We start from the raw sequence: 23,955 nt of genomic DNA, 5'->3' as shown, positions 1-23,955 counted from the left end.
TTGAGGAAGTGAAATGGGACACATTTATGGATGTAGACAACGTCAATGACACGCCAAAAAAAAGGAAACTGTGGTCAGACTCACTTAACCACAGGCAAAACACAAATCCCACAGCCCAGACACTGGCGTGGGTGTTGTGTTGAACTGGGACTGAGGTCGCAGGAGCGCTGGTTTATGAGCTACCTGGAAACAGTTGTGTAGCTCCTTATCTGTGCGTGCGTGTGTGTGTGTGTGTGTGTGTTCCAGATCATGACCAACATGACCAAGGTGAAGAGGCGCACGGCCCCCCACTATCGTCAGAGCGCCGATGAGCCCCTACAGCGGCCGGTGACCCCCAGCTCCCACCGCAACGGGACCCCAATGTAGGCCCCACACACAGAACACAAGACACACACACACTCACAATACAAACACACACACACTCACATTACACACACACACACACACACACACACACACACACACACACACACACACACACACAGGGTTTGTTCTAACAGATAAGAGATAAGAGATCCCGCTGCAGAAATAGGCATGCCACTGAAAAATGTGTTTTCACGACTGGTGTTCGGAACACGCGGTGGTAACGTGTACCCTTTATCCAACGCCAATCAGAGTGAAGATACAGTTTATCACAGCAGCATGCCTGCAGGTGAGGCTCCGCCAATGGGGGATCGAACCCCTTCTTAAGATCACTTAAGGAAGTGTCCCTGCAAAGAAATGATCGCTGCTATCGAATGGGATGCACTGATCACTTCGCTGGATCTCTATCATCAAACAGACAATAGCGGCGTCAGATTCAAACTGGGCGGTATCAAATCACACGCAGGCCGGGGTTAAAGCTTTGTTCCTGTTCCAAGGAAGATGAAAACCCAGACATCCTGGCTCTGAAAATAAATATACAACAATGATACAGTTTAAACTGCCTGTCTCAAGTTTGGGGTTCCAACCGCGCCCCTCCGGTCTTGGTGATTGGCGCTAAAAGGCACTTTGGTGGCAGGGTGGCAGCCTTTGATGCATGTCCCCGAGACGCGTTGCTGTGGTCCCTATTTGAAGCACATTTCCCAGGGTCTGAAGGCCTTTCACACGGTTCTTACTCAGTCAATGAGTGTAAACGTTAGAAGCTATTAAATTAATATGAAAAACCTTCCGGGTGAAGTGTACATCCGTGGCGGAAGGAAAGGGGAGATGGGTTTCTCCCAGGCTCACTCTGTTCGTGTGTGTGTGTGTGTGTGTGTGTGTGTGTGTGTGTGTGTGTGTGTGTGTGTGTGTGTGTGTGTGTGTGTGTGTGTGTGTGTGTGTGTGTGTGTGTGTGTGTGTGTGTGTGTGTGTGTGTGTGTGTGACTGGGGCGTGCCTGTGTGCGTTCACGCAGGGACTACCGAGCCTGCAGTGAGGGCGCGGACCCCAGGCAGAGGGGAGAGGACATCCCGTCCCCCTCCCGGTACACCGAGCGACCCCCGACGCGCTCGGGAAGCAGACCCAGCACCTCGGACTCCCTGCACCTCAGCATCGGTGAGGCCACACTCTGTGTCTCCCCTGTTGTTCGTGTGAAGGCTTAGCTGGGGTCTGGTCGCGTGTGCGATTTCCTCTAAATGTATGATCGTGTGCACGGAAGGAAAACGGCAATAGCACGTCGATACAGCATTTAACCCTTCAGAATGATGGCACGCTTTGGTGTCTGTTTTTTAGGGGACTTAGAGTGAATTGTTGATTGTTAAGTCGTTAAAGCTGCTGTAGGTGAGATTCCAGAGTTGTAAAGAGAGAGCTGAACAGAGCTGAAGAGAGCATGATTTTGCAACGTGACGATAAAAAAAAGTATTTCCTTCCTTTGCTCTCTCTCTCTTGGCCTTCCCAAGTTTGAGAAGTTGTGCAATCACGCACCTGTGAGTGACAGGCAAGATTGATTCCCCGAACCAATACGGGAAGAGATGTCCTGATTGGTTTGAAATGAGCAGGGAGCGATCTTAAATCTAAAGTGTCTAAAACAGAGGCAAGGGCAGTCGACCTACAACCTATATTCTCCGATTTTCTTCGCCCACATTCATCATTAACAGCTGATGGATGGCTATTTCCTCTCTACCAAAGGACATCTCTCAAATAGTACCTACAGAACCTTTTAAAGAGCAGCCAGGGGTTCAGGAGCCAGGGGTTCAAGCCCTTCTGCTGGTAAACCCCTCCCCACAAGACTACTCCCTCACTATCTCACTGGTCATCAGTTTCCAATCTGATGTCAGAGGGGCGATAAGTCAGCCGCAAATCTGCCAGACATTTTAATTTCCGGCTGAAATCACACACCAAGTATGAGACATTTAAGCTTCTTTGATGTGCTGTTGGAGATCCACCCTGGCGAGGAGACCAGAACACATGGCCTCCAGACAAACACGATCCAACACTGGGGTTGAGGAGGGCCTCTGTGTTCTCACCCTAGATTCGGAGTGCGGGCGGCTGTCGAGGGACCTGGGTACGGACGGACCGATGGACGACGGACACACAGACCGAACGGGTTCCCTCGGAGAACAGAACGGCTCTGCCAGGTAACCGATCCTCGGTTCCAAGGCTTATTAAAAGGTTTCCCATCGTCCGCGTGTTCCTGCGTTTGTCGTCTTACATCCCACCGCTGAGGAACTTAAAGGTCCCATATTGTACCACCGGGTGTGAGTGGGAGTAGCCATTACGAGACGTTCTGAAAGAACTCTCACAAGTGGGCGTGTCCACCTAGATGTATGATAACGTACCATTCATCAAATAAGCAAACTCTGTAAAGTGATGCATTTAAGAAACAGGATACTAACTTGTCATGATAATAAGAACAACTATTTATTATTATTTTTAATTTCAATTATTTGATGGCCTTTTGGGCTGAATATTGAGTGTGGGATGTGTGTGTGTGTGTGTGTGTGTGTGTGTGTGTGTGTGTGTGTGTGTGTGTGTGTGTGTGTGTGTGTGTGTGTGTGTGTGTGTGTGTGTGTGTGTGTGTGTGTGTGTGTGTGTGTGTGTGGGTGACATGTCACAATGCGGCAGGAACTGCACCTATCACTCACATGTTCCCTGGCTACACACACTGTATATATACTGTATGCACACGACCTGGTTGAGGTCACACTCTGCCGGTTCACAACGTGAACATGAAACTCACGAGCACGTCACTCACTTTCCCCTGAAGACCCCTTGCAGACTAGCTGTTGGCCCCCTCGCGGCGCACAGGAGCTAGGCTAACGGTTTGCTCACTCACTCGCTCACTCGCTCACTCGCTCACACGCTCACTCACTCACTCACTCACTCACTCACTCACTCACTCACTCTCTCACACGCTCACTCGCTCACTCACTCGCTCGCTCACTCACTCACTCACTCACTCACTCACTCGCTCACTCGCTCACACGCTCACTCACTCACTCACTCACTCGCTCACTCGCTCACTCGCTCACACGCTCACACGCTCACACGCTCACTCACTCACTCACTCACTCACTCACTCACTCACTCTCTCACTCTCTCACTCTCTCGCTCTCTGTGTCTCACCCTTTCCCGGTTTCTCTTCGATAATGCGTGCTTCCCCTAAGGGGTGTGCGACCGTGATAGGGAGAGGGAGACGGGGGGGGGCGAGGGAGACAGGAAGACAGAGGGAAGCGGGGAGAGAGGCGACAGGCTGCGGCAGGGCTGTGTTTAGAGGTGAGGCAGCCGGGGGGGCGGGGCTTGGCTATCTGGCTCCGGCGCTGGCGCGGGTGTGCGGCATCAATCGGTGACTCAGCAGCACTGCCAAGGTGGCCCTGTGACATGCGTTTAAAGGACCTGCAGCCCACAAAGAGCCCCATTCAGCACCGGGGCCGTCCTCCTCTCCTCTCTCCCTCTCTCTCTCTCTGTGTGGGTCCCCTCCCCCTAGCCCTGTCACATCACCCCACAACTCCGCCGCACACACACACATTAATATACACAGACACACACACTAATGAACAAACACACAAACACACGCACACATTAATGAACACAAACACACACACACACACACCGACACACACACACTGATACACACACACTTATACAAACACATTTATACACACACAGACTTAGTAAGCCCAAATGAAAGCATGCTTTAATTAACCAGCCCCCACCAGTAGCAGAAACCTTCCCAGAGGACCGTAGGACACCTTCACAAAACAACCCTGGCAGCCTGAGCCAGCCTCCTTCTCCTTGGAGGGGGGGAGAGAGTAAAAGGCGTCAGGAACACTAAGGCTGACGCTTCGTTATTAAGGGGTATAGAGGTCGGCCATTTCAACACTCTGATTTCAAGTTGGTTACTAGTCCAGGGTTTACGGACAAGGGCTTTGGGTTCAACCGTTGACCCGGGGTAGGTAAGGTGAGGTAAGGTCTGGCTCGGTTGACTGAGCACACTGTTCTCCAGTGCGATGCTCCGCTGCACCCACATACAATGACACAGGCTGGGCCGGGCCCCTGGGGGGGGCCGGCCCAGCCGTTGTGCAGCCAGGTGAGGTTGTGACCTGTGGTGCGCGGTCGTCCTGCGGGCTGTATACAGAGCAACGCTGTTGGGGAACACAAGCGTGCGTTCGTGTTTCACTGCGCAATGTCACCGCAAGGAGTAACAATCCATGGCCCTTTTGAGCCACTGATGTTTAACCGATTTTTATTCTGGGATGCCATGTGGCTCAGGAGGTAGAGAGGGTTGGCTGGTAACCGGAAGGTTGCTAGTTCGATCCTAGAAGGCTTCTCCTAGCTCAGTGTCGAGGTCTCCCTGAGCACGACAACTCTAACCCCTACCACTCCTGACGAGCTGGTCGCCTTGCATGGGGGATGAATGGGTGAAGGTTATAAAGGCAATATTATAAAGCACTTTGAGTGGCCACTGGTTAGAAAAGCGCTGTATAAATGCAGTCCATTTACCATTTATTCTGAACCAAAAAACAATACATTTTGGATCTGTTTCGTCTCGTAACTATTCATAAGAACAAGCCACTTCTCAAAGTCATTTGATTTAGATATTGAATTCTGGATGCACACGATTGTAATCTGTGTGAGATTTGAAGATGTTTCCTGAACTGTACTGTATTGTCTTTCCGTTTTATTTCCGTCCCGATGGATTCCTATAAATATTTAAAATGATCCACGCAGACCATTACTGGATACACCCTGCCTGTACTGGGGGGAATACTGGGTGTCGGCAACGTATTGATGAAACTTTAGTCCCTTGAAACGATATGGCAAAAGGAGGCTGTTAAGGCCAAACCCATGGACACATAAGGCTGCATGCTAAGGAGTGAGAGGCCGAACGTAAGAAGGTTATTGTGACACTGCTCGCTGAAGTCAGCCATGCCTATGGAAGCATGCCCAGCGACGTATAGCCTGAGTTTAGCTCGACCAGCAGGACCAGTTGGCACACGAGCGCCGATCGATGGCTCTCACCGGAAACACAACGGGAACACGAGAGGGTCTGTAATCAAAGTCTGCCTTTTAGGAAACGACAGAAGGTTGTGGAGAGGAAACGGGTCACAGAGATGGTCTCCATATGGAACGGACCGGGTCGATCGTCCCCTCTTCCTGTTCTGTTTTGAGATGCTGTCAAGCAAGGCGGTGGTACTATAGTGGGCCCCGAGTCGACAGGGAGACAGTAAGGGGCCTGTGCTGGTCTCGGTTGACGGACTCCCTGGTATGATAAGCATGTGTAGCAGAGGGTGGGCTAAGACGACCGGCGCGCGCATTTCCCAGGCATTCTCCCTTAGGGGCAAAGGAAGAGTGAAGATGAAAACTCATGAAATGAGTCCACCGACAATGCATATACATTCACGCTTTTATCCGAGGGGACTTTCAACTGTTCATACACACATTCATACACGCTGAGTCAACCACGCAGGGCGACAGCCAGCTGGTCAGGAGCAGCCAGGGTGAGGCGTCTTGCTCAGGGACACCTCGACACCGAGCCGGGGGTCGAACTAGCAACCTTCCGGTTACCAGCCAACCCGCTCTACCTGAGCTAACCCATTGCACCATTTTTTGTGCTAAACTGTTTCACTAAGTTTCCCTGCAACCCCCCCCCCCCCCCCCCCCCCCAGCAGCAGCAGCCACCACCCCACCGGGTTCAACAGCCGACCCAAGATCCCCCGGACCCCTGACTCCGAGGGGGGGGCGAGCCCGCGGAGCTCCCAGCAGGGCCGCCTGGCCCCCCAGTTCTCCCATTCGGGGCCCCAGCCGAGCAGCCGGCCCGGGTCGGGCAGTGACCGAGGGGGTAAGTACTCGCGTCTGGTCGGGCCACTCGGACCGCGTTTGGTTTCGTGGTTCCCTGTCTTTGTCCCCACGAGTCCTTTCCCGTATCCGGTCTGTTTCTAGCCTCTCTTTGGTTATAGAGAGACTATGACGGTTTCTGCTGGAATAAATGTTTGTATTTGTTTATACTTATTTCATTTGTTTTGCTCATGTTGATTTGTCATTGTTGTAGTTGTGTGCATGTCCCCTGCTGTAAACTTGTCGTCATTGTAAACGAGGGAAACCTCGATGCCCTACGAGTGTTAGTAAAGGTTTGAGATTAAATGAAAACACACGGACAATACGCAACTTGGACCTGAACTGATTCAGTTTCACGATACACGTAATATCTGTGTGCCTGGCACACCCAGATAAATCCAGTACGAGCAAGGAGGATTTGAGATGTGTATCGCGACCGCGATCTTATCCGTCGCCCGTTCTTTTATCCGTGATCACCCGATCTCTCCGACCCGCCCGTTTAAACGAGCCACACTTTCGCCGCGGGCCAGATCACGGCATGGGCCGCGCCCTAGGGCCGTACCGCCACCATCTCCAGCCTACGCCGGGGGGGGACTACGAATGAGGCTGAGGGCTAGAGTCGTGACGTTGGCGTGTTACCAAGAGGTCTTTGCGGAGGCAGTGGCCCTGATTGGCCGATTCCGGGCCCTCTTCTTTAATTGGCCAGATAGCATCATCTCTGTGCCCTGCGTGCTCCTCTTATCGCATTTCCCGGGAGACGAAATGCAATTTGAGCTTCATTTGGAATGCTAAAGCCAGCCGTCCGCCACTGCCTCGCTCCCGATGTCCTTCCCCGGAAAGACCCCGGATGACGTGCCCTTAACGGACGCACGCAGGGCCCGCCCCCCCCCTCGGTCCGGTTACTTTATTATCGAGGTCTGTTTTCTCTGTCTTTGCGATGACGGTCTCAGGAGATTGTAACGGAACGAGATGGTTATTAAAACGCAAATCGGTTCGGGAGGGAAGTCTATGAAGGTGTTATTGTAGCAAAAGTCTTGTACCTGTAACTGCAGAATTTGCATGCGTACACTATAGTCACAGTCAATTTGAAGTCGTATATATTTATTCCCCCCCCCCCCAGATTAGAAAATTAAGGGCGGAACTATTTTGTCCCTCCCACGGACGCTCTGGCATCTACGGATACGAATACTTTTGGTACACATTTACCAACTAGACGTGTTGCAAAACTACCTGCAAAAAAACACAGCTGAGACTTGCAGGAGCAGATTGGACTTGTGCTCGCTCATTAAAATGCTGAATCAACATAGCGTTCTTTATCATTTTATTTGTGAGGAAATTCTTCACAGATGTACAACTTCTGATGCATTAGTTCAAATTTGGGTTTACGAATGCACACATTTTGGGCAGGTTCCCAGATTATGAAACACGGGTGTGCGAATGTGTTTTGCACCACTGCGCTGCGATGATTGTAGCAAAAGGATTTGTGCACCTGTAACACAGATTTGCGTACTCGTAGTCCCTATTTTGTGTTTACAATGGTCGAAAAAATATTGTGTACAAATGTACTGTTACAAATTTGTGACCGTAGAGTCCACATGCAAATTCTGCAGTTACAGGTGCTAAAGACTTTTGCTCCAATAACACCTTCATAGAAGTCACCAGGATACGCCAAACACAGCGGCACCTTGTCGATGTCGCCACGACGGCCGACTGTCCTCTCCGTTTGCCCCATCCCGTGGTCGGGCGGATGTTTCCTCAGGTCTTTCAGCAGACGTCCCCACCACCCCCCCACCCGCTTCGTCGGGCTATGTGGACACCTTTGCCTCACGGAAGTGTTTGCTCACTTCAAAGTGCGCTGGCACCCCGTGCAAGCACAGACACAGCCCTGACTGACACAGGTACCCCCCCCCCCCCCCAACCCCCATCCCCGGGACCTGGCCTAGGACCGAGGGGGGGGGGGGGGGGGGGGGGGGGGGCTTCTACGGAGCCTGTGGGGCCCCCCAGTCCGAGGGAAGAGAGGGAGGGGGAAGGGGAGGTGGGGGGGGGGCAATGCCACCAATGGCGTGTTGAGAGAGAGGAGAATGGAAAAAAGAAAAGGGAAAGAATCCACCCACTGTCACCCTCCCCTGGGATCGCGTCGACAACCCGTCTCCGCGCTGAGACAGATTCCTCCGTTGCAGAGAGGGAGGGGGGGGGGGGGGGGGGGGTCGGTACAGACAATGCTGCCATCACAACCCGGGCTGCTGTCAGTGAGACGCTTCGATGAAGAGTCAAAGTCACGTCCGATTTATAGTACTGGTCCCATAGGGGTTCACGTGCACACATTACAGGTCACCTAAGCCCTCTGAAGAGAAGGATGAACTCCCCGTAAACCTTCAGAGGGAGCACGGACGGCCAGTAGTGCAGCTGCTTCCCACAGACATAAAAAACGATATGACATGGCACCAAAGTACCTGAACCTTCTTTTAACCTCTTTTACTCCACCACCCCTCTCCCCAACACCTCCATTCTCTCTCTCTCGCTCTCTCTCTCTCTCTCTCTCTCTCTCTCTCTCTCTCTCTCTCTCTCTCTCTCTCTCTCTCTCTCTCTCTCTCTCTCTCTCTCTCTCTCTCTCTCTCTCTCTCTCTCTCTCTCTGTCTCTCTCTGCCTCTCTCTGCCTCTCTCTCTGCCTCTCTCTCTGCCTCTCTCTGCCTCTCTCTGCCTCTCTCACTGTCTCTCTCTCTGTCTCTCTCTCTCTCTCTGCCTCTCTCTCTCTGCCTCTCTCTCTCTCTCTCTCTCCGCTGCTCTCGCTCTCGCTCTCTCTGCCTCTGCAGCCCCCCATTCACAGAGGAAGTGAGGGAGAAGCAGGAGAGGAGAAGAGGAGGAGGAGGAGGAGGAGGAGGAGGGCCGATCTGTCAGCGGGGAGCGGCCCCTATCTCCCGGGTCGACCTCCCGCTTCCTGTAACCCCATCTCCCCCCGGGCCGGCAAGGGGGGGCCGAGGCTGGGAGACGCTCGGAGAAGAATAGAGGAGCAGCAGAAGGAGGAGGAGGAGGTGGAGGTGGAGGAGGAGGAGGAGAGCAGGGAAGATGAGTGGAAAACAATGAATGGGATTGTGGCTCCGGCGAGCCTCCCTCTTTCAACCTCGCCACCGAGTTCCTCTGTAATGCTACACCCCGTTGGGCTTAAGCGCAGTAACAAGACGGCTCACCTCCACCAGCCACCACCTCCACCCCCCAACTCTCACCTTGCCCAGGTTTCGATCCTCCACCTCCACCTCGACACCTCCTACCATCATGTTTTGTACTGCGCCGTTAGATATTTATATAGTTTCCTGAAAGGTGAGCCTTGTAGGTTGAAATCGTGTTGTTTTTTTGTTTTGTCTTTTATCAACAATGCCAGCTTTTGGGGTCTCTGCCCCACATGAGGGAATTACCCCGCACTTATTAGTGAAGTGATAAATGCATGCCCCCTGGGCCCATTCATAAATCGGCCGTGGCTTCCTGCCTCGTCTCCCTGGCTTTGTGTTCCAGGTGGCGATGGGACATGGGCAGATATAATTATGGGGTTGGAACCATATTTCTGTGCGGGGTCCCGATCCAACATCCAGCTCGAAGCACTGCAGGCCTCATTACGAGCAACGGAACATTCTGCCATTTTCACATGAATGCGTTCATGCACGTCTCGATGGGAGCTTCATCTGCTGTTTGTTGGTGTGTGTGTGTGTGTGTCGTTTTTCTCTACTTTAGCTTCCATGCTATTTTAATATTATCATAACCGCAACGTACCGAGTGAAATGTGTGTGGGTTTGGCTTTCACGTCTTGTTTTGAATATCTGAGTCTGTATTCATTGTTATGTGTTTTATGTATTATAGTCTGCCATTTACATAGCCGCCTGCCATTCCTGAGATAAGAAGTGTGTGTTTGTGTGTGTGCGTGCGTGTGTTTGCTTTAAACAGGTCTCCAGGTCAAAGGATCTATGTTGTACATTATATCTAACTTGAGGATTTCCTGATTTGAGGCGATGTCCGCCATCCGTCCCTTGAAACCGTCCTCCTGCTGGGAAGTCTTGTGTTTGTCATTCATAACAATCACAGTTCACAATCCGACCAGAAGCTGCAGCTACAGCAACTAATCGAAATTAATTAACTATGGTATGAATTCTTTGAATACAAAATGAATCAAATGTGTGCATAGACAGACCGATAGAAGGTTAGTTGTGCTATTGCTGACACTAAACTCAGGCTTGAAACAAATACACAAAAGAGATCCCAAAGGGAAAGTTGCAGAGTAGCAGAGTGTCCGACTTTATTTTCAGGAAAGGGTCTTTGTAGACCACGCTTATCATTGAAGCCAAGTCACGCGCATTGGCTGCGAAACGCTTTGCCAGTAAACAGCTCAGTTTGTTTCTCTTAAGACTGATGGGAAGGTCCGTCCCAATGGTCCCTGGTGGTCTGTAAATCAAGCCACAAACCATTTAAACATGGATGCCATCGGTTGCTATGCAACCCTGCCCAGCTGCTGTGACTGGGGTCATCGGAGACAAACTATTGGCTGTTGTACAAGATTTCATTCCCCTCTAAATCATAAGTTGAATTTATGAAATAGATCATGACATTCTCTCCTTAAAACAGCTTTTTTATAAGTATCATGCGTGAGAATTGTTTACATGTATGAAGTATGTTTGAAATCCTTTTTGTCAAGCTAGACTCCAGATTGTGATGTAGAAACACAGGTCATTACATGTGAATTTGGTACAGAAACTTTAACCCTAAATCATGTCTTCATAATCAGCAGCACATTTGCACATGCCTTGTTGATTGTTAATGCTGTCTTATTGTGTGTGTTGCTGCCTCCGAGTGATGTTGTACTTTGAGTCAAATGAATTACAAAATAAAAGTGAGATTTTACATTGTCAGGAATTGAATAACAAAATGAAAGTCAATGTGATTTGACCTTGTTGTAAATAAACTACAAAAGAACTTAATAAAAGTCAATGGGATTTTATGTTTAAATGTATAAATCAACAATAAAAAATATTTTCATGAATATAATTCCAACATAGTAGTCCATTTAACTTCCCTGTGCCGTAAATTAGGCTACAAAATAAAAGTTGGTTTCAAGTGAACTTGTGTGAAGTGACCGTGGTCTTCAGGATGACATATCAGTTGCTTTGCTGGGGGTGCCAGCAAGATCCAGCTGTGGCAGCTGGACCACTGGATCAATAAACAGGCCCCCAACCTTTTATCACAAGACCAGCACCGTCAACACGCTCATTTGGCCCAAGATGACCACCTTGAACAGATGTATCTTTTTATTGAGAATTGTATTTTGTGTTGGTATTGAAATAGGTAATAGCTTCACAATCCAAAGGGGAAACATTGAAGTAAAGCGATCCTAATTACTTTGATTAAAACTTTAAACCCTTTGGATTGAGGCCAAGCCTCTTTGGAAAATACTCTCAAATGATCTCAATACTTATCTCGAGATCAATTTACTATACTAAATACTCCACAATACTGTTATTGCTGATTTGTATGTGTAGTTTTAGTTAACCTGTGTAGTTCCCCGCCTTGGCACCTCTGGTACTTTACATACATATAAAGTCAGTTAACAACGCCTTGCTAACTTAAATACGTATCAAAGGCGGTGCCTTCATATGCCAACTTTCAGAAAAGATGTTAAATAATTGGTGTTGAACTCATCCTTGGATTTTCTCATATTCCAGTACTTGACAGTACTTATGCTGGTCTCTTGAATTATCCATGGGAAAGGATTGAATGCTAAGAGAGAAGGCTGGTATACAGCAGTCTTGTAAACTGTTAAAATACTGTCTGAGTGGACTATACACTATGATTGAAGTTTAAAGGGTAAGAGAATAAGATCCCTACATGGTGACATAACATTCTCCATCTATCAGTTGGTCCCTCTGCGGTACAAAGGAATGCATTCAGCAGTAATTGCTCTTTTGAGATCGTGCACTTTATTTTTTTTTCTTTCACAAACAATATGCAAACGTCACATCGTCAGGTTGTATACCCAGTCACATTTCCTGGTATACATAAAGAGTCAATGTGATAAGGGATGCTGTTAGTTTTGCCTAATGCGAAGATCAAACGAGATAAGGCGCCCGACCAGCCAAGCCAAGAGCATACTCAGCAGTAAACACTGGATTGGTGGCCAAACTGGCCTTTGCAGCCAAATTCAAAGGAAACTAGTTGGGGTGGGGGGGTGGGGGGGGTGGGGGTGAGGTCGGTGGTGCACACGATGGTGTGACGCACGTATACCAGGTGTCACCTTTGGCAGCCTCTCTATCATCCAGGGGTCGTGGTGACACACAGCAAGGTGAAAGATTAAAGCACAGGGCCTCTGAAAAAGGCTTTTATTTACGGCATGCCTTTGGAGACCTTCAACAATCGAGCTGCACGTCCACAATGGGTTTGTCCGAACGTTTGTCCAACACAGTGTCAATGTTTTAGCCACGACAAAAAGTTCCATGGACGCCTTTAAATGCTTTTCTTTTGGTTAAAACATTTATTGTCTTTCCTATGCTGCAGTATTTGAGGGTACGTCTTGAAGACCAAAGACCTCAACTTGTCACCAGGATCATGTGCGGCAGCTTCCAGCTGTGTTTTTCAGTTGACCGCCCGGCGCAACCTAGTGATTAAAGGTCAGGGAAGACACGTTTCCCGCCCTGCGTTCGACTGCCCCCACCCCCCAGCTAGTTCTATGAAACCGCTCCATCACAGGGACCTGTCCTGTGCAGCTGGCTCCCCTCTCTGCTAACACTGGGGGTTGGGGGTGTCTTCAGAGCCCGACCTTTGTAACCACAAAATGTCAATTTTTCTGTTAACCACGAGGCTGGACATCTTGATGCCCTAACAAGCCCTTTCAAAGTCGACGCCTTTAGTGACCTCACACATGGGAGTGTCCAGAGCTAGCATGGAAAGATAAGCCTACCGGATGATACAGTCCCCTTAGTAGGATGCCTATGTTGATCGCATGGAAATGGAAACAGTTATTGCACTCCCTTGGCCATTAAACCACTATTCTTTAGGGTTTGCCCACTTATTTTTACGACAGCGTCTTCGCTTAATGGCCATGGCCCCTCTCCAAACATATAAAAATGATGGCTCATTTTGAATTCCACTTTCCCCGTTTTTGACCTCTCGCTAGAAAGCATCCAAAAGCCGCCCGTAAAAGACAGCAGGAATGCAGCCTAGTTGACTCTGGTCAGTATCGCCACTACTACAGAGACGGGCAGCTATGCGTCGGTGTGGTTGGGCACTGATGATAAGGACGGTTCTAAGGCCTTTAAACCGTTAAGAGGAAATAACAGTTTAATCAGCTTCTGTCCAAACATGGCCTTTATCAGTTCAAAAGGCAGCCTAATCTGTCAATCATACGTTGTTGGGGAAATTACTCAACAACGACTAAATGGAGTTGTGCAACATTTTTGCACAAGCCATGAGACTTTTTTTTTTGCAGACATGTAAAGAAAATGTTAGGTAGTGGATATCCAAACACAGAGCATTAATATAGCTCATGCAGTGTGTATTAACCCCCTGAAGAGCTTGTGAAGATAGATGTATCAATACACTGAAGCAGTGTGTGTGAAATCTTTGTTAATATAGATCTGTCGAAGGACTTAAGCAGTGCGTATCAAAACCATGAAGTGCTTGTGCAGATAGCTGTATCAACGCCATGAAGTTTTTGTGAAAGAAACTGTGGTTGGGGTCCGAAGAAGCGAGGAAGGCACCAGGCGTTTGCGTGGCATCACAGGCATGTTGACAGTTCAGTGTGTACACATCTCTCTCTCTCTCTCTTTACTCTCTCTCTCTTTACTACACACACACACACACACACACACACACACACACACGCACACACACACACACACACACACACACACACACACACACACACACACACACACACACACACACACACACACACACACACACAAACGCACAAACACATACACACACACATGCACACATATGCACACACACACACACACGCACACACAAACCCTTGACAAAGATCACATTACTTTCCGGGCTAGTAGTTGACTGGAAGTCAAGGTGGAGGGTGTGTGTGTGTGTGTGTGAGGGGGGGGGGTAAGGCAATTCTACCTGTCGCCCCTCAGGTGTGCTACCTTCAACAAAGGATTAGCGTGCGCTCATGTCAGGCCAAAGTTGAGCCCTGAGGTTTTCCACTTCGTATAAGCAATACTACCCCCCCCCCCCCCCCCCCCCCTCCCCCCGTCCCTACCCCCCTATCACTTCCCACCCCCCGACAGCAGCCCACCTCCACTTCCTCATTCCTGAGCAGGAGGGGCCCAGGTGGGGGGGGGGGGAGCCAGGTAACCCAGGAATGCGGGATTATGGGAAGGGGAGCCGGGCGCGGGGCTTTGTGACACGGGGCGCCTGCAAACACGGAGCGCCGTGGACGAGGGGCCGCCTCACCGGTGTACACAATGCCTCCACAACACCCCGTCCCTCTCTCAACAGAACACTGGCTCCTGTTTCCTGTTTACAACGGGGGGGGGGGATATTCATTCACGGGGGAATTTCAGGTTTTGTCCCCTTTGGTTTGCGTTGATTTACTTAGTTGTGTATCAAACGGCATGCTCACACTCCTGTGACTGCACTGCTCTTCTGACAAAGAGGTCCAGATCCAAGCAAAGCTGGACAGAAGGTATGGTGCGTGTGTGTGTGTGTGTGTGTGCGTTTGTGTGTGTGCGTGTGTGTGCGTGTGTGTGTGTGTGTGTGTGTGTGTGTGTGCGTGCGTGTGTGTGCGTGTGTGTGTGTGTGTGTGTGCGTGTGTGTGTGTGTGTGTGTGTGTGTGTGTGTGTGTGTGTGTGTGTGTGTGTGTGTGTGTGTGTGTGTCTGTGTGTGCTTCGATGTGCGTGCGACATGTGTAGCAAAATAAAAACAACGAGAGCTCCGTTAGAGAGAGTATAAAGACAGAAACGTGTGTCCCACTTTTCAGAGACGAGACCCAACGACAGCACCGTATCTCCTCAATCTCACCAGCCACAACTCTTAGTCACAGAGCAACAGGGTGAACACACGCAGAGGAAATACAGCCGCCGGGCAACAGGATGCACATGGCCGCATGAAGGATGGACCACAGGATCTAGGAAACGCAGAGAGAGGGAGAATGGAGAAGGATGAGGGGGATTCGGGATCACAGCTGTTTGTGAGAAGGAGAAAAAAAAAAAGGTGTTTTGAAGCATAGAGGAACATTTAGTTTGTTGTTTGGTTTGCCCCTGCCTTGAAGAGGCAGCGAACAGCTGTTTTTTCCCCGACCAGGGGTTAAGTGCGGTTGTTGACGGTCTGTACTGATGGGTAGATTAATTAGCATATAAAGCTGACTTCCTTATCATACTTCAAACTGACAATTGAGAAGTGGTGGCTTTTTAGTCATTCAGATCTGACTTACAAGTCATTTATTATCATCATTTGCCTCTTTTTATGCCTCTTTTTTTTTTTTACAATAAATTAGCAAATTAAATTAATAAATATTAAATAACTGTAAATAAACCTATGACTGAGTGCGCAATTTGAGACCGTCAACCTAAAAAAAGGAGTTAAACTCAATTTAGACAACGTAAATTGCCCTTAGGATAGAGCGCCGCCGCCAGCTAACGATCTCCGTGCAGATAACGGACCGCTCATTTGCATACGACGCAAGGGGAACGTAAAGGGAGGCAGGCTGGCTGCCACCTCAAAAGAGCCTGCGCTCCCCAGCCGTCCCACGGAGGGACGGACGTATACAGAGCAAGAGGTCGCTCCTCTCCGGATCTTCCAAGCTTCAGAGTCACAGCCACTGTTATCTTCACCGTTTTTATGTTTATTTCCAAAGGAGTGAACTTAAGCATCCTTCATTTATGTGCTTAGCAACGGGATCATTCGTTTTTATCCAACGGCTTGCAGACATTGTGGTTATTAAGTGGTTCAGAAAACGTCAGAAGATGTAAGTACGTTTATTTTTTGATAACGTGTTTTTCAGCTCTTACAATGACTTTTTGTTATTGTTTTTTTTTTATTGAGTTTATTATAGTTAGACTAACGTTACTGGGGAAAGAGGGTTTGACTTTCACTGTGAATTAACTTGTATGGGAATATCCTTGAACCATAACGCATTCAATATTCAAGCTCTGCTCTTCAGTGTAACTTTCAATGCAAAATAAAAACATATACATTATAATTAAACCTTGTTTTCGATTCCTATATTGACGTACAGTCTGAAATTATACTGATAAACGAGAGGTATACATTTTTTAAGCTTTTTCATTAACCCCACTATCAAAGAATGCGGAATGATCTACATCAAATACACAGTTTATGCCACAAAGTTGAAATTGTACTAACAAATCTGTGGACAACAAACACATTCTTACTGTGTCTAATCAACATTATGTGCTAAACATCTTGTTTAAGAATGGTTGTCGAGATGCATTTTTGATTTAGACTACTTTTCATTGCACAATGTATAAATCAGGCTGACATTTAAGTTATCTGCTTTTCTTTCTTTCATTCTTTCTTTTCTTACTTTCTGTCTTCTTTTCTATTTTTCTTTCAGTCTCACACATTCTTTCTTTATTTCTCTCTTTCAGTCTTACTCTTTCTTTACTTCCTTCTTTTTTTCTTTCTTGCTTTCCTCCTTCTGTCCTCTTCTTCTCGTAAATTGTGATATTTACTCAAAGTTTATAGATAAAACCACACGTCTTCCCCTTAAGGCAATGCAAATATGGAGTTCCAAGGCATATTGTGTGAGGGGGGCCCCATAGGCAAGTCATTGCAAGCAGCAGACAATGAGCTCAAAGATTCACTATGAGAACCAAAACAGAGAAACCAACAATTACCTACAGCACAATAAATGAAGAACAAGATATTGCCTTGTCGTGAAAAGAGCTCATTCCTTAATTAGTTTGGAACTCAATGTTTGTTTTTTTACTAGCAGAGATAAGCTCACCTTTTCTCAGTGCCATGATTCACTCTTCTTTGACATTCGGGGTGCTTGGCCTTTTCAAACTAGCCATGCCCTGAAGCACAGTATGCTAATTTCCTTTCTTCCCATGAAAACCTAATCAATGACAATCTTTTGGGAGGCGAAAATTCGATGTAATTCTAACCTGGAAAAAAACATTGTATTTTGGATGACTTTTTTTTTCCACTTCTACATTAGAAAAGTGGACATTATGAAGAGAGTTAGACTAGTTATTGGGGTGTGTTTGACTTCCACTGTGAATTAGCGTGGATGGAAACCGCCTCCATCCACAACGCGATCAATATTCAAGCTCTGCTCTTCTCTGAAACGTTCATTGCAGGAGGATCAAGCGCGACCGCTGGAGGATGTACAAGGGTGTGAGCGTCATGTTCTTCCTGGCCGTGGTGGCGCTGACCGTGGTCCAGAGGGGCACCATCAGTGGCGGGGAGCCCTTCCAGCTGGAGAGGAGGCAGGCCCGGCCGGACGTCGGCGCCGCCGCCGCCGCGGGCCCACCCCGGGGCTCCTCCCAGGGCATGAACAGCTTCTGGAAGGCCCACCGGCAAGAGCCGTCGCCTGAGCCCCCGCCCACCCCCGCCGCCCCCGAGGAGCCTCTCCTCCCCCAGGGTCAGAGCCCCGCCACCTGGGACGTCACCGCCTCCAACTGCACCCCCAACCACAACATCTCCGGCCAGGACTGGTTCAAGGGCCTGCAGGGGAACTTCCAGGAGTTCCTCACGTACCGCCACTGCCGCTACTTCCCGATGCTCATCAACCACCCGGAGAAGTGCAGCGGGCGCACCCACCTGCTGATGGTGGTGAAGTCGGTGGTCACGCAGCACGACCGCCGCGAGGTCATCCGCAGGACGTGGGGCAAGGAGCGGGCGGTGCGGGGCAAGCGGGTGAAGACCCTGTTCCTCCTGGGGAAGCCCTCCAACGAGGAGGAGCGCGCCAACCACCAGAAGCTGCTGGAGTTCGAGGACTACATCTACGGGGACATCCTCCAGTGGGACTTCCTGGACAGCTTCTTCAACCTGACGCTGAAGGAGACCCACTTCCTCAAGTGGTTCGACACGTACTGCGGCCAGGTGCGCTACATCTTCAAGGGGGACGACGACGTGTTTGTGAGCGTGGACAACATCCTGGAGTACCTGGAGGGCAGCGGGCACGCCAAGGGGCTGCTGGTGGGCGACGTGCTGTTCAAGGCCAAGCCCATCCGGAGGAAGAGCAACAAGTACTACATCCCCGAGGCGCTGTACAACAAGACCTTCTACCCGCCGTACGCCGGCGGCGGGGGCTTTGTGATGGACGGCCCCCTGGTGAGAAGGCTCCACTGGGCCTCGGAGACCCTGGAGCTGTTCCCCATCGACGACGTCTTCCTGGGCATGTGCCTGGAGGTGCTGCAGGTGACGCCCGTCAAGCACGACGCCTTCAAGACGTTCGGCCTGGTGAAAAACAAGACCAGCAAGCTGAACAAAGAGCCCTGTTTCTTTAAGGGCATGATCGTGGTGCACAAGCTGCTGCCAGCAGAGCTGCTGCGCATGTGGAATTTGGTCAACAGTGACCTGGTCTGCTCGCGGAAAGTGGGGATCTTATAGCCAGCGGGAAGGGCTCCGAGAGACGGAGCGAGACGAGACTTGAACCGGGACCCGGGAGGAGGAGGTGATGAGGGATGGAGAGAGGATGCAAATGTTACTCTTCAGTTTCCTGGAAAGAAAGAACATTTTTGAGAACATGAAAGTGCATCTTAGTTGTTGTGATCTAGTGGCATCCACTGCATTCAGAGTAAATAATAATAATGTTGATAATAACAATATTGAGTTTTGTAAATATACATATATATCTTTTTTTTTTGCATTTCTTTTTGCATTTTTTTGAAGGACTCTGAAAACGTTTTCCTGAGGCAAAACGTTGTACCAGGACCACTCTCTGTGGATTATTGACACAAAACCCTCCTTCTAAGCTGCTCCACAAGATGTTGGGACTTTTGCAGCGCCTTGCACATAGCCTTGAATTCAGACTCGACTCTCACCGGTGAAGGGAAATGGCCTCGGTTGCAAAAGAAGAAAATCATTACCGTCTCTCTACCTACCTCGTGTTTCTACCAGTCTTGGGTTTTGGAAGTGGAGACCTGGTAAACATTAACACACTATACAATTCGGTCAGATACACACTCTTCACATTCACACTATGTAATCAAGGTTATAGTGATTTTATTTCTGTTGGTCATCATTGCACTTCTTTTAACCTTAAGAAATACGACTTGATATTGACATTGAGTGACAGACGTTGGATTTATGTTCAAATGTGTTTGCTGTCCACAGATTTGTATTTTTTTGCTGATATACTTGACATGAAACTAGGAATAGGGTTGACAATGAAACTGTGAATTAAAAACTACTGCTGGTACTTTTTGGATGACTTGCTAATTTAAACAACCCCTAGTAATGGAACAGGGTGGTTGCGGGGGGGGGGTTAATATTTAATTTAATGTGGGCAACGGAACTGATGCAGTCTTCAGTGATTAGAGTCAAGCGTTTAGGGGGGGGGATGAGTAGACTGAACAATGTAAATACGGTAAAAGGAGAATCAAACTGTACAAAGAATCCTGTTTGTAAATAAACCTTCAAAAATCACACAGCCATTGTTATTTCCTTCCCAACAGTCACCACCTAGTTTGGTTTTGCTTTATGCTCCAGTCTCCTGATTGGCTGCAGGTATCGATGTACCGTCCACACAAGGTCACCAAACAAAGGCGGCCATGACACTGGATCCAAATGTCGATACTAATGTTGAGCATATCGGTTACCCAGTACTGTATAGATAGTGATGTTGTTGGAAGATATTAATTGTTGCGCACAATATATGATGTAACAACGGTACATCCCTGTGCGACAGAGTATGAGTTCCCATTGTAATGCCTATTCCGGCTGTGAACAATATATTGCCAGCTGTCTAGTCTATACAATTATTTTAGATATGAAATAATATGATATAATAATTATACTAATAATTTGATCAAAAAGATGAAACTTAACTACATCAAACATTCCACTACTTTCTCTGACAAATCGCAATCATTTCAAAAAATTGTTGCCCTTCAAAGTTGTGGAAGTTTTATGAACAGCCATTTGCAAAGCAGTATTGTTTATCTATGGACTCAGTGTAAGTGAACAGACACACTCACACACACACACACACACACACACACACACACACACACACACACACACACACACACACACACACACACACACACACACACACACACACACACGAAACACAAGGTAATTCAACACAAAAATAAATACAGCGCCCTTATTGGGGAGGAATTGTTCTCTAAGCATTTGTTTCTTTCCTATGAAGACGAGAGGCTACAGAGTAACCGGCCCCTTACTAGTGTAGAGTTTCTCCTGGGATCAGATAAGGAGAGCATCTGTGGGAAAATAAGTACAAAACATAGGCAATATTGACATGCATATACACATATCTTTATCCATAGCTATAGATATAGATGAAAGACTATATCATGTTTTACTTATTTGTATTATTGTATGTAAAGATCAACATGGAAGACAACGTATTCACAGTCAAAGGTCATTATCAATAATGTTATCCAAAGAATTGCATTCTAAAGTTTTTTAGAATGCAATGTGTTTTGTTCCACTCAAGCGTTAGGTCATTCTCAAATACTCCCGACAAGTGTAAAATAAAAAGCCCAGCATTGAACTAGGCAAACCTAGTAAATTTGAATGCACAAAAGAAGTTAACATTAGCTGTAAGTTGGCCTCTCTCATATCAAATTCCTTCTTTCAGAAATGACCCCTTCTATCACACTCTATACAGGCCGGGTACCTGAACTACATTCTGCTTAACCGAAAGACGGGATACATAGAAAACCTTGGCTTTGTTTAGACTTTCCCTAAAGCTTCCACACAAACCCTTGACCGCCTATAGCCAAGGAACAAGACACCTTAAACCCAACAGAAACAAACATAAGATATACTTTTTTTTCCCACGAGTGTCGACGATGCAAGCAGAACAAAACACACAACCTCCACTGCGACACACAGGTGAACATTCTGGTCCAGGTGTGTGAAAATGTAACATCTCCCGCATCCACATCCACTCATCGTTCGGCTAGCTCCTACAGCTAAACATCTGCTGACCGTTTGGCTAGCTTCTAAAGCTATTCATCTGTTGATCGTTTGGCTAGCTTCTAAAGCTCAAACTGGATGGATGACCCGATGGTCACCTCTGTGTGCACGCACAGACCGGCAGCCGCTGGTCTGTCGACAACAGTTCGGTGAAGCCCTTTGGGGTCAGAGGTCTGAGTATTTGTTCTTCTTGTGGGCAACATCAAAAGAAGAGGTGCTAATGGGTGGATTGGTTGAAGTTATTTTTACGTTCTCGTCGTGTGGTGAAAGTGCTCTTATAACTGTCAACCATAAAATGAGAAAGGGTTAGGCGGTTGAACAAAAACTGTAGCTGTAGCCAATGGGTGGGACAGAGGATTTATCTGAAAAGCCAGAAATGCACACCCCAATTCCAGCTAAGTGGCCTCACGATCAACAGATCGCAAGATTACTTTTTAATGATAGATTTTCTTGTTTATTCGGTTTATAATGAAAGATTTTCTCCCTCTGTGAATATGAACACCAGGTTTATTGAATTGCAGTCTGAGTTCCTCTGGTTTGGAGGCTACAGCACACCACTCTAAATACTGAAACCATGCCCTTGTTTAAAAGACAACAAACTTGAAAGGAGCCCGTGTGACAGATGGGCCAGTAGCGGACAGGCTGTGTTTAGGCGGCAGTGAGGTGTCAAATTTGCTCAAGGATTCAGCATTTGTTGACTTGTTCAACAGCCAGGAAATGTGGGAACAATCAGAAGGTCTTTGGTTTCAGGCAGCGATAATGTGCAGTAGTGCACAAGTATGATTGGTTTGGGTTTAATACTTGCTATTCTTGCATTTCATTAATAAAAAAACATGCACACCAATTAACTAATCATCCAATCAACTCAAGACACACAGCAGCATGCCTATGATTCTATGAGGTCTCTGAGGTGAGGACAAAAGCAGATTTTCTGCAGAGGCTGGACAATAGAGTCGTATTCGGTTGAATCCTATTTTCTAATGACTTTCTGTGTAACAAATAGACAAAGATCTTTTCCACTTGTAATATGAAGATAACGTCTACTTTAGGTCCAGTTTGCACACAAAAAAAAAGTTTGCACTGTTTACTTTGGTAAAGCGCATCAGCTTTACAAATAGATTGCAGATTAGGATCATATATCTCACTATATCCAGGAGGCATTCACCAGGTAAAATTACCACTCGCTCACCCTCATGAGTTTACACATACACGAGTAATATAACACTGATTCCCCAAAGCCGAAGGAGAATTCTAAAGTTATTCTATGTCATATTGTATATTCTTCATGTCCATGACTTCCCATTCAAAACCCTCCTCCAAGACATTCCTTGAAGGAATCCATCCTCTGTGTTCCTTCTTTAGGTTTCAGTGATCCCAGAGGCTTTACAGTGTAGTGTGTCCTTTAATGTCGGCCTGCGAAGCCCTCTGAGAGACTGAATCCCATTTAGAGCTACGCAAATCAAACTCTCTAGACTTAGTTTCGGGATATTTTGGGGGCTGGCTAAGCCCTGACAGCATGGGGGCCTAAGACTGTTTTGCTTGCCAGTCACTAGAATAAGCTGTCCTTCTCCCTCTTTACCCTCCGTCTCTCCCGCTCTCTGAAACGCGTGGAAGGAGCATGTGCATAGTACGGCTCTGGAACACCGTGCCAGGGACAAAGCTCCATTGTTGGGTGCTCTTGAAGCGGTATAGTTGGTTAGGGCTCTTTTTACACCAGCTAATGACTCAGTATGGTCACTCGCATTTTCTCAACCGCTCTCCACAATGGGCATTTCACACCCCTTTATCTGATCTCGTTCAATTGTTGGAGTTTAACAAATTAAATAGTTTCTCTGATAACCGGACTATGAACAAGGTTGACATGAGTGCCGACAATGGAAGTTTGAACTATACATTTAGGTTACTTCGTACGGGAAGCATGACACCACAGAATAAACTGCAACGATCTCGGTCCCCGGACTAGTTTGGTGAATGGTGGTAGTGGTGGCATTCACCAAGCCATCTGTGGTGGCTCCTGCACAGGCACCTTCTGGGACAAAGCTCCCTGGTCAGATATCGGGTCTACAAGCACAGCCAAACTCCGTCCACCGCAGACATCGGTCTGGAAGACGCGCCAAGTGCATTAAGCTTAATGCAATGATCCAGTTCTACAGCAGAGGAGAAGAAACTATAGAGCTGCAGGTACTGCATTTTGGTCGACTTCATTTTAACACAATCAAACTCAAGATTGAATGCAATGAAGAAATTTACATTTTAATGTGAGATGTGCAGTTGGACTGAATCATTCGATCCTTTTGTCAAAATGATTTCGATGCACGATCAGAATAGTTCTAGATCTAGATATGTTGTTGGCCAACATATCTAGATTGGAATTGATAAGGTACCACTAATTAGTTCTTCCCAGATATGATTCAGTTACCTTGTAAAATGTACAGTAAAGAAGCATACAAGTCCTCAATATAGACATGTTGAAAAATTCCTAACTAAAAAGGCTAACATCAATTGTCCATGATAAAATGCATCGCTGACTTCAAAAAAATTCGACAGACGTCTAGAGGTAAAACGGAACCACTGTGGCAATAACGGAAATT

The 23,955-nt window shown here is 47.7% G+C and overlaps 2 protein-coding genes across 5 annotated transcripts in view; both read left to right on the top strand.

The window, feature by feature from the left end:
• Window positions 1-11,266, top strand: part of armc9 (armadillo repeat containing 9) — a 29,540-nt gene extending 18,274 nt beyond the window's left edge. For 3 of the 4 annotated variants that reach the window (XM_030372272.1, XM_030372271.1, XM_030372269.1), the window contains 5 exons: window positions 247-362; window positions 1,374-1,513; window positions 2,430-2,535; window positions 6,067-6,239; window positions 9,049-11,266. In XM_030372272.1, the coding sequence (XP_030228132.1) occupies window positions 247-362; window positions 1,374-1,513; window positions 2,430-2,535; window positions 6,067-6,239; window positions 9,049-9,071 (558 nt within the window). In that variant the 3' untranslated portion in view covers window positions 9,072-11,266. The remainder of the gene's footprint in view (window positions 1-246; window positions 363-1,373; window positions 1,514-2,429; window positions 2,536-6,066; window positions 6,240-9,048) is intronic. The other variant, XM_030372270.1, reaches the window with a different exon arrangement.
• Window positions 11,267-15,724: 4,458 nt separating this feature from the next.
• b3gnt7 (UDP-GlcNAc:betaGal beta-1,3-N-acetylglucosaminyltransferase 7) lies at window positions 15,725-19,843 on the top strand. The gene is made up of 2 exons (XM_030373234.1): window positions 15,725-16,193; window positions 17,551-19,843. The coding sequence occupies exons 1-2, from the start codon at window positions 16,108-16,110 to the stop codon at window positions 18,803-18,805; spliced, it is 1,341 nt and encodes a 446-aa protein (XP_030229094.1). The 5' UTR covers window positions 15,725-16,107; the 3' UTR covers window positions 18,806-19,843.
• Window positions 19,844-23,955: the final 4,112 nt, after the last annotated feature.

The sequence above is a fragment of the Gadus morhua genome, chromosome 12, assembly GCF_902167405.1.
Source record: "Gadus morhua chromosome 12, gadMor3.0, whole genome shotgun sequence".
NCBI classification, from domain to species: Eukaryota; Metazoa; Chordata; class Actinopteri; order Gadiformes; family Gadidae; genus Gadus; species Gadus morhua.
This window is presented reverse-complemented; position numbering and strand designations above follow the sequence as displayed.